The sequence below is a fragment of the Microtus ochrogaster genome, linkage group LG8, assembly GCF_000317375.1.
Source record: "Microtus ochrogaster isolate Prairie Vole_2 linkage group LG8, MicOch1.0, whole genome shotgun sequence".
Classification (NCBI taxonomy): Eukaryota; Metazoa; Chordata; class Mammalia; order Rodentia; family Cricetidae; genus Microtus; species Microtus ochrogaster.
Genome location: NC_022033.1, coordinates 10,269,739 through 10,280,098, shown reverse-complemented (window position 1 = coordinate 10,280,098; position 10,360 = coordinate 10,269,739). Strand labels below are relative to the sequence as shown.

Here is a 10,360-nt window from a genome sequence, read left to right as displayed (position 1 = left end):
TCCCTCCTTTTTTCCTTCTCACCCTTTCTCCCTCCTTCCCCCCTCCTCCTCCTCCTCCTTCTTTTCGAGACAGGGATTTTCTGTATAGCAGCCATGGTTGTCCTGTAATCTGCTTTGTAGACCATGCTGGCTTTGAATTCACAGAGCTCCACCTGCCTCTGCCTCCCAGTGCTGGGATTAAAGGTGTGTGCCACCACTGCCCTGCCCTTCCTTCTTTCTTTTTGTTAGTCTTTCTTTCTACTTTGGAATATTGATACAGGACACAGATGCTGCAGTCCATGAAACTCAAGCAGCCTAACCCCTCCCCCCCAGCATCCTTCTAGCACACAGCCCCCCAGAGGCTGGAGCTCTGGAAAGCTACAGATGATCCAGCTGGCGAGTTTCTGAAGGGTCTCTATCATGGCCAGGTTCTCACAGAACCTTTGTAGTCTGTCTTTCTGCAAATGCACCCCAGCCTGGGAATGTGATCTGACCCCAGGGACTCTGATGTCTCCAGTCTCTGGAGGTGGGAATCCCTTCTGCTCCAGGAAGCCTTCCTGGAGTACCTGAGTAGCCCCAGGTATGTATAAGAGGCCTCTCACACAGCCCCTTGTGGTGATATTTTATTTGTATTTTAATAAATGAAGCATGCCTGAAGATCAGAGTGCAAAGCCACTGGAGTACAAGGAGTGGGGGCACACACCTTTAATCCCAGGACCCGGGAGACAGGGGTAAATGGATCTCTGCGAGTTCAAGGCTACCCTGGGCTACACAAGATTGATCCAGAAAAAGATCCAATTTATCGCCCAAATGCCTATACAATGTGTACCTTGTTCCTTCATGTGTGGGGCAGGAGTCACAGCTCAAAGGCCCAGGGGTCTTACAGGTAAGGAGACTCACTAGGGGACCACTCCCATGGACCCAGCTCTCACTAAAGACATTTCTCTCTCATCTGTAAGAAAAGCCTAGTGCACATTTTTATATGGAGAACATCGTACTTCTGAAGATTTCAACCAAGTCCAGTTTGGGGAGGTGCAGTGTAGGGCAGTCATGGACTTCTGTGGGGTTATCCTGGGTCCTCAGCTGGGGGTTCCATGAACGCAGACTTAGCAAACTGCTCTACTTGCCCCAGTGTACTTATCTGCTGTGGGTGTGAGAATTCGTCCCCTGCAGGGTGACAGGAAGACCTGCGGGAAGGTAAGATGGAGGCAGAGGGCAGAGACCCACCCTCCCCCTGGCTCCCATGGCTTTTAGGAGCATGTAGCCTGTGCCAGGTTGGGAGTCAATGTCTTATGTGCAACTTCTTACTGTGCACAGAGACATGCTAACCCAGTGGGAACATGCACATATACACAGACCTACGGATAAAAATTGTTTTCATGGCTAAGAAAAAGTGCTTGGGATATTACTATAGAAGGGAGAGAGAGAGAAGGAAGAGGGGATTTAGGTCAGCTCAGAGATGGGCATATGGGGGCCTCGCTTGCTCACTCCCTCACTCACGCAATCTGCAGAAGAGGCTGAGGGTCTCCTCTTTGCTGGGTTTGGTTCTAGATCTCGCAGGACGGGAGAGTAGGGGACATAGGACACTGATTCCCTTTGTCACAATTGCTGACTCAAGGAGGGAGGCAGAGGAGACAGATGCAAACACAGCCACACATTATGATGCCAGGCACCACTGAGGCTCTTCAATCAGCACAGTGAGGGGAGGCGGCCCAGGGGAGTCACAGAGTGTCTTACCTGCTCTTCCTCTTCCCGCAGGCTGGGCAGGGTGCTGACAGACAGGTTGACAGCGGTGACGGTGACGAACAAAACAGACAGGCAGGCAAACACCTTGCCAGGCAGCCCTGAGTGTGGCCTCTCCACCATGTCCCGCAGCCTCCTCATACAGCGGCCCAGGCGGCCCTCACCGGTGGATGGCCCCTCAGTGTCTTGGTCCTCGCTGTCCAGCGGCTCGTCCTCATCCTCCCTCTCCATCATCTCCGTAAACTCCTCTATTTTCTGCAGGTATCGACGCTTGCAGCAGCCATCCAGGTGGTCCTCGGCGATGCCCCAGTACAGCAGCTCCTCCTGGAAGGACAGGGCGCACATCTCCCGCAGCAGCCGCAGCTTGCCAGCCCGCAGGAAGGTGAGGATGGTGCCGAAGGCCCCGGGGTTGCGGTCAAAGAAGAACTCGTTGCAGGTCACGTCGTAGTCATCGCACACGCTCAGGATGTCATCAAAGTTGGTGCAGGCTTTGAGCTGGCCCAGCCGTGTCAGTGGGAACTCATCCAGCGTGGTCCAAGGTAGGGAGTACTTGATGCCACCCACGTTGATGATGATCTGTCGCCTGCGGTCCCCGAGTGAGCTGCCCTGATGCAGATCATCCTGGGGTCGCAACCGCTGGGCCCTGCGGTAGAAGACGCCTTTGATGGCCTGGCGCTGAGGGAAAAAGGCAGGGTGGAAGGAGGTGTCTGAGGCGCAGCTCAGGGCGCTGTAGTCATAGTCTGAGTTATCTCCCGGTAACAGGGTCATTTTGGGGCTTTACATCCCTCTTGAGCCTGGGGAGGGAAAGAGAGACCTTTGGTGAACTTCGAGCTTTAGTTGAGTCCCTCACTGACTGGATTCTAAAGACACTTCCAGCGCTGGAGAGATGGCTCAGAGGTTAAGAGCACTAGCTGTTCTGTCAGAGGCCCTGAGTTTAATTCCCAGCACCCATATAATGGCTCACATCCATCCATAATGAGACCTGGTACCCTCTTCTGGCCTACAGGCATACATGCAGACAGAATATTGTATACATAATAAATAAATATTAAAAAAAATAAAGACACTTCTTCGGTCTGGGTCTCAAAGGTCATAGGTTTGAAACCCTTGACTTTTTTTTAAAAAAAGAATATGTAAATATGTATTTTTAATTTTATTTAAAAAACACTACTGTGGAGGTTTTTGTTTTTGTTTTTTTTTGTTTCCTTCTTTCTTTGAGACAGGGTTTCTCTGTGTAACTCTGGCTGTCCTGGAGTTTCTCTGTAGATCAGGGTGGCCTTGAACTCACAAAGTTCCATCTGCCTCTGCCTTCTGAGTGCTGGGACTAAAGGTGTGTGCCACCACTGCTTGGCTGCTACTGTGGGCTTTAAATACTTTTATTTATGTGTATGTGTCTGTGCCTACTTGTCTATATGAATCACATGTGTGCAGTACGTAAGGAGGCCAGAAGAGGACGGTAGCTTCCTTTGAAATGGAGTTAGAGGTGGTCGCAAATTGTTTTGTGAGTGTTGAGAATTGAATCTTGGCCCTCTGCAAGAGGAACCAGTGCTCTTAATCACTGAGCTACCTCTCTAGCCCCCACGTATATTATATATAATATACTTATATATCAAAAAAACTTATTGTTGTGTGTGGTGGCGGGTGTGTATGTGTGTTTGTGTGCTGTGTGAATGTGTGTGTAAGCCAGAGGACAGCTTGGTAGAGTTGGTTCTCTCCATCCACTTTCATATGGGCTCTGGGGAGGGAACTCCGTCACCAGACTTGATCCATAAGCCTTTACCTGCTGAGTCATTTCTCCAGCCTGAGTCTCTAACTTCTTGGTGTTGGGAATTGGAGACAGGGGCTCTGAGGTCACTGGGGTCCATGAGGATCAGAGTGGTCCTGAGCCCAGGTGCATGCTGGGTAGGCAACTCTGCCAGCATAGCATGCATCCCTAGCCCAGCTAACATTGAACAGATTGGCCCAGCTGAGGACAGTTGGGCAGGGGCCAGTGGCTCTCAGGTGGAGCTAACTTCATCCTACTGGGACATGTGGCAATGTCTGAGGTAGCTTTGGCTGGTGTGTCTGGGAGTTCTAGCTTCCAGCAGAGGGGTCAGTGAGGCAGCTAACTCAATGGCCTACAGTGCCCATGCCAGCCCTGCCAGCTATGTGGGCTGAGAATATCCTTTGTGCTGGGTAGAAAAGTCCTGGGTTCGGGGTGACAGATTTTGCAGCCAGACAGCCAGGTAAGTGACTTACCTGTGAAATGAATTTAATCTGTGACCCACCCAGGGGATCAGGAAGGGCTAAGTGCCCGGCAAGGGCCAGGGGCTCAGTGTTTATCTCAACACCTTGTATGGCTTCCACAAACAGGCAGCAGGCACATGAGAGGCAATGGACAAAGAATGTCTGATTACCAAAACAGGGCCTGGTTTGCTTGTCTGCAGGCAAATGTCAACTTCAGGACCCCAGAAGAGGACAGGACAGAGCCAACACTGGCTTCTCCAGGAAGCCTTTGGTACTTCAGAATAAATCTGACCCGGTTTGTTTAAATTAGTGTGTGTGTGTGTGAGCGTGCGCGCACGCACGCACGCAAGTGTGTGCACATGCCCTCATGTGCATTCATGCTAAGGCCAGAGAAGGACATCAGGTGTCCCCCTCCATGGCTCTCTACCCTGTTGCCCGGAGGAAGGATCTTTCAGTGAATCAGAAGCTTGCTGGCTGCTTCAGCTCAGCTGTCTGGCCAGTGAACACCTGTGATCTGCTTTTCTCCATCCCCCAGCACTTGGGCTGCAGGCACATTCCTCTGTGCCTGGCTTTTTACTGGGGAGGTGGGATTTGAACTTAGGTCTCATGCATAGTCATGTTTTTCTTTTAAAATACATTTTGTGTGAGTGTGTGCATGCGCACGCAAGTGTGGACGGTGCAGGTATGCATGCACACATGTACAGATGCATATACCATAATGTGAAGGTATGTATATATATATTGTGGAGATCAGAGGTCAACCTTGGGTGTCATTTCTCAGGAGCCATCCACCTTTTTTTCTTTTTTGGAGATGGGTTCTCACTGGGATGGGAGATGTATTTGCTGTTTCTAAGTCAGGCTAGCTGGCCAGCCCGGGGGTCTGGCTGCCTCCATCCTCCTGTGCTGGGATCACAATCATATGTCACCATGTCTGGTTTATTACTCAGTGCTGGGGACTGAACTTGGATCCTCACGCTAGAGTGGTAAGTGCTTTACTCACTGAGCCATCTTCTTAGCCCCACCGTGTATCCAGTTTTATCATTATCTGCAAGCAAGCTTGTATCCTTCTGGAGCAAGCTTGTATCCTTCTGGTGCCGTCTGCTGGGGGGGGGGGAGGTACCACGCCTGACTCATCCCTGGACCCCGCCCCCCCAGCGGTATAAAGGATCCCAGACCCACTCGCTAGAGGAGAGCGTTTACTGTGTGGATAAGTGTTGGGAGCTGTGAATCCCAGATCCTGAATTTCTTGTAAACAACTTGTTTTCCTCTGCTCTGAGACAGCCTGTAGCTGCTCTGAGCACGAGACCCTCAGGAGTTCCTGATGGCAGGGGAGTGATTTCTGGTGGGTTTGCCTGGGGCATGGCTATCCCTATATAAGCTGCCCCTGGACACAATAAAGGGGGCATTCCTGTTTCAAGGATGACCTGTGTCTCTGTATGTCTTTGTGTGTTTCAATCTCTAGCCTTTTGCCAGGTTCAGGAACTGAATGGTAGTGCATAGAGCGCAGATGGGCATGTTGCGCTACAGATAAGGCAACAGCATGCGCCAGTTTTAGGAAACACAGGTCAGAACAGCAGCAATTACCAACTCCTTCCCAGCTTCAGAGTGAAGGGTCTGCACCTAGGGAATGAGACGGCTTACCGTCTCCAGCTCGGGGGTTCAGCTAGGTTCATGAATACTTCTGAGAATTGAGAAACTTCATGTACTGTGTATTCATGGCCTGAATCCCTTTCGGGCCGGCTCTAGTCTCCTGCAGCCCCAGCCGCTTCCCACAGTCCTTATGCCTGCTCTACTCTGCTCCCGTTTCCTTCCTGCAATACAGGCATTTGAGACCTGGGGCCACCCAAAAGGCCTTTTTAGAACTAAACACATAGGAAAGAAGCAAAGATTTCATATTTTGCCCCCTCCCAATCTCACTACATAGCCCAGGTTGGCCCCTCTCCCAATCTCACTACATAGCCTAGAGTATCCTCAGAATTGTGATCCTCCTGCCTCAGTCTCAGAAGTGCTGGAATTATAGGTCTCCACTATAATGCTTAGGGAACACTTGGCTTCTTAAGATCACCATCCATAGTTGGGTTTGTTAGTGCATGTCTGTAATCCCAGCACCTGGGAGGTTGAGGCAGGAGGATTACTACAACTCACTAGTTGAAGGCCAGAATGGGCTATGTAGTGAAATAGTATTTTTTTTTTAACATTTATTGAACATGAATGGGTGTCTTGTCTGCATATATGTCTACACTGCAAGTGTGTAGTGCCCACAAAGGAGTTGGAATAATGAACTGTCTGTGAGCCACCATCTGGGTGCTAGAGATTGAACCTGGATTCCCTGGAAGACCAGCCAGTGCTCTTAAGAGCTGAACCATCTCTCTAGCCCTAGAGACACGTTTTGCTTTGTTGTTGATGATTTTCAAGACAGGTTTCTCTGTGTAGCCCTAGCTGTCCTGAGATTTGCTTTATAGACCAGACTGGTTCTGAATTAAAAAAAATCCGCCTGCCTCTGCTTCCTGAGTACTGGGATTAAATGCGTGCACCACCACTTGTGGCATATTTACATGTTTGAGTGTATTGCCTGCATGCATGCACATGAGTGCTTGGTATCGGCAGAGGTGTGAGATCCCCTAGAACCGGAGTTACAGATGGTTGTGAACTGCCATGTGGATACTGGGAATTGAACCCAGGCTCTCTGAAAGAGCAGCCAGTACTTTTAACTGCTGAGCCACCTCTCCAGTCCACAGAGACACTGTCTTAACAAACAAAAGCAAACAGCTCAGGATGTTGCTCAGTTGGTAGAGAGCCTGCCTAGCATGAAGGAAGCCCAGGCTTAGCCTAGCACTGAAAAAACTGGCATGTTGGCATACCCCGATAACCTGGCACTTGGGAGGTGGAGGAAGGATAGTTGTATGTTTAAGACTGTTCTTCGCCGGGCGGTAGTGGCGCACGCCTTTAATCCCAGCACTTGGAAGGCAGAGGCAGGCGGATCTCTGGGAGTTCGAGGCCAGCCTGGTCTACAAGAGCTAGTTCCGGTACAGGCACCAAAGCTACAGAGAAACCCTGTCTCGAAAAACCAAAAAAAAAAAAAAAAAAAAAAAAAAAAAAAAAAAAAAAAAAAAAAAAAAAAAAGACTGTTCTTCGCTAATATGAACTGAAGTTCCTAAAAGGAGAGGAAAAAAAGACAGAGACAGAAACAGAGGGGCAGGGGAGGCTTACCTGTGCTAAATATTCTATGAGGCAAAATGACTGAACTTGGAAGATGATGGATCGTTAAAATGGTGCAGACCAGAACCAAATGATCTTGGGTTATTTTTAGTCCCTTTGAAAGCCATTCATTACCCACAACTGTGTCTGATCTAATCTCCTTGTGACTGTCGAGCCCTTAGAATAGCTTTCTACCAGACCACTAGGTTTGTTGTGACCCACCTACCTGTGGCTCCCACTGCTGTACCCGGCAAATACTCTGATTTATCATTGGTAAATCATTTGGCAATAACTTGGCAAATCATTTGGTAAAAATTATCATAGGTAAATATTTGATTTCTCTGTCCTGTAACTAATAAGATCTCATCCAACCGTTTCCATAGTGGAACATGCTATTTAGGGAAACATCAATCTGTTATCCTGGGCTGTGACCACTAAGATTTGGCTTCAGAACAAACTGTCTCTTCTTCCTTTTGGAGACAAGAGCAGTGTTTTTGTTTGTCTGTTTGTTTTTTGTTATTTTTCAAGACAGGGTTTCTCTGTGTAACCCCGGCTGTCCTGGAACATACTCTGTAGACCAGGCCGGCCTCAAACTCACATAGATCTGTCTGCCTCTACCTCCCGAGTGCTGGGATTTAAGGCATGTGTGTATCACCACTGCTCAGAAGGAGCAGTGTTTTTGCACTACTACATAGCAAAATAGTCCTAGCTACAGGAGGACCAAATCAAACCATAGCTCCTTCCAGTCCCTGAAGGAAACAAGCGGTGCCGGTGGAGGTGATCATTTCCAATATCGGAGAATTCCATGGGCACAGGATGCTTAGGGAGCTCCCTCCCCTGCAAGGGTGCACAGCAGGAACCCAAGCAGGGAGAGTGCTCACTTCAAGGTGCCTCGTTTCTGGGAGTTTCTTCTCAGGGCCTTAGCCCCACCCCACTCCCTCATCTTTGGGGAAGGCTGTAGCTTCACAGACGGGGTTTTGGGAAACTAGGCTACACCTGTTTGAAGGCAAATGCCTGCCTTTTAGAGCGGCTGGGAGCTTTTCCTAAATTGGAACCCATGTCCTCGGGCTAAGCCTGCTGGGATCCCTCAGAGGCGTGGGAACAATCCCTTTTAAGTTTCAACAGTGCCATGATTCTCAGCTCTGCCACTTTATCGTGCCACCAAGAGGAAAGCTGTGTTCTACTTGGCTAGAACAGCCTGGAAGCAGAGGAGCTTCCTCCGAGGCGCATTCACGAGCCCTCTTCTCTCGAGGAGTGCCACTTGCGCTCCCCCTTTCTCTTGGGCAGAGGCCCCCCATTAGCATCTCCTGGGGTCCCCTGCTCACAATGGGATTCTCACATGGAGTTGTCCCAAGAGGCTATTTGGACCAGAGTGGCCCGTGAGCGCTGGAGATACAGTCTCCTCCAAGTCAGAGCTCACTGGGAGGAGAGTCAAAGCACTGAGCAGCTGAAGGAGGAATTGAGAACACTTCTCCCAGGCTGCGGTTCTACAGATATCTAATCTGATGGGCACAGGAGGATAGCTGGCATTTCTAGACTTCAGAGTTAAGCGCATTCCTCAAACAGGCCCACAGCCAGCTTCCTGCACACGAATGCTGCTTTCTCCAGCCCAATCCCTCCCAAGGGTCAGGTCTCTCCTTTCACTGAGTCAGTTAGGCCGCCCGAAAGGATTGTGTGTGTGTGTGTGTGTGTGTGTGTGTGTGTGTGTGTGTGTGTGTGAGACTTGCTTCTGCGGGCTAAGGAGGCTCATGAGAGACTGCTGGCTGGAAAAAGGGCTGCGAAGGAGCCATGCATTCCTTCTTGAATATTCCCGTATATTAGATGCTATGCTGGGTCCGTGGATACATCAGCGAGTAACCTAGATCCTGCCTCTGTCCTCATTCAGCTGATAGTCCCCAGAGGGACACGGTTCCCACATGTGTGCACCAGTGACTTCAGGATACAGTGACTGACGTGTTGAGTGGGAACCGGGTGATGGTGGGGGGTGACTATGGGCTGGTGACATTGTCTGGAGGAGTGGGGGGTTCTCAGAGGATGGGACACAGGGCAGGGCCTTGTGCAGGTGAAGCAGTCAGTCTTACCATTCCTGGGGTTGGTTACTCTGGGTAGAGGGAACAGCCAGGGTTGGAAGGTCAAGAGTGAAGGGCTGGTCGAGAGGTTGGGCAGAGAAGGGGCAGGGAGGTGGGAGATGCATTTGGAGGTCAGCAGGTTCAGGTATAGAGGCTGTGTGCATTGCAGAGAACAGCTTAAGTTTATCCTATGTGAGGCGGGGCTTTGTGGGCAGGGTCAGGGGTAGACTTGGTGGCAAGAGACTACAATGGGAAGAGCAAGGTTAGCAAAAGTGGAGGGGACTGGCATGGCCTCCGTGGGCTTGGAGGCAGAGTAGGCAGAACTTACTGAGGGGTGGGGCCCCAGGGAAGGGACTAGAGAGGAGGGTGATCGCAGAGATGACATTTACAGAGGCGACCAGTAGGTGGCGCTGAGACAGGCGTGAATGACAACAGGCAGGGAAGGTGGACAGGGCAGGATATGACTTAAGCATAGGAGACAGCAGAATGCAGTATCTCACAGGCGCGCCAGTGCAGACCTGACCAGTGTGTCCTCTGACAAGTGTGTGAACTGACCTGGGTACAGTACCCAGAGCCCGGCCCCCTATTGAAGTGGCCCCCATATCAGACCCCAGAGGTCAGTGCAGACGGACGTCACAGGAGTCATACATCGGGAAGATGAGAGTCACTCCAGGCACACACATCCAATTCCTGTACCTGGTGAGCACTCCACAGCCAGGAGTGCCTGAGGCTGCAGATGGGGAAGGCCGCTAAGGGTACTAACCTGTAGGCTACCAGTGTCTTTGGGGACAGAGGGGGAATTGGGAGCCATAAGGGCAGGCTGCCACCAGAGGCGAAAACATGCAAGTCAAGTATTTTCTGAAAGACCAGAAAGGGACACGGTCTTGCCAGCCCCTAGTTTTAGTCATCTGATCCCCCTTTAAACACATGGTTTCCACAGCCACAAGGCTATATCAGTGTGGATTATCTCAAACCATTCAGTTCGAGGCATTACGAATATAAAATAGCCAGGCGTTATGGAGTACGCCTTTAATCCCAGCATCCAGCGGGCAGAGGCAGACAGATCTCTGTGAATGTAAGGCTAGCGTAGTGAGTTCTAGGTCAGCCAGGACTATGTAGTAAGACCTCGTCAAAGAACAAGAGAG

The 10,360-nt window shown here is 50.4% G+C and overlaps 1 protein-coding gene across 1 annotated transcript in view; it reads right to left on the bottom strand.

Moving 5' to 3' along the window:
• Kcng1 (potassium voltage-gated channel modifier subfamily G member 1) overlaps positions 1-10,360 on the bottom strand; it is a 19,816-nt gene that overhangs the window by 3,492 nt on the left and 5,964 nt on the right. The window contains exon 2 of the mRNA XM_005362845.3: positions 1,717-2,516. Within this exon, the coding sequence (XP_005362902.1) occupies positions 1,717-2,490 (774 nt within the window). The 5' untranslated portion in view covers positions 2,491-2,516. The remainder of the gene's footprint in view (positions 1-1,716; positions 2,517-10,360) is intronic.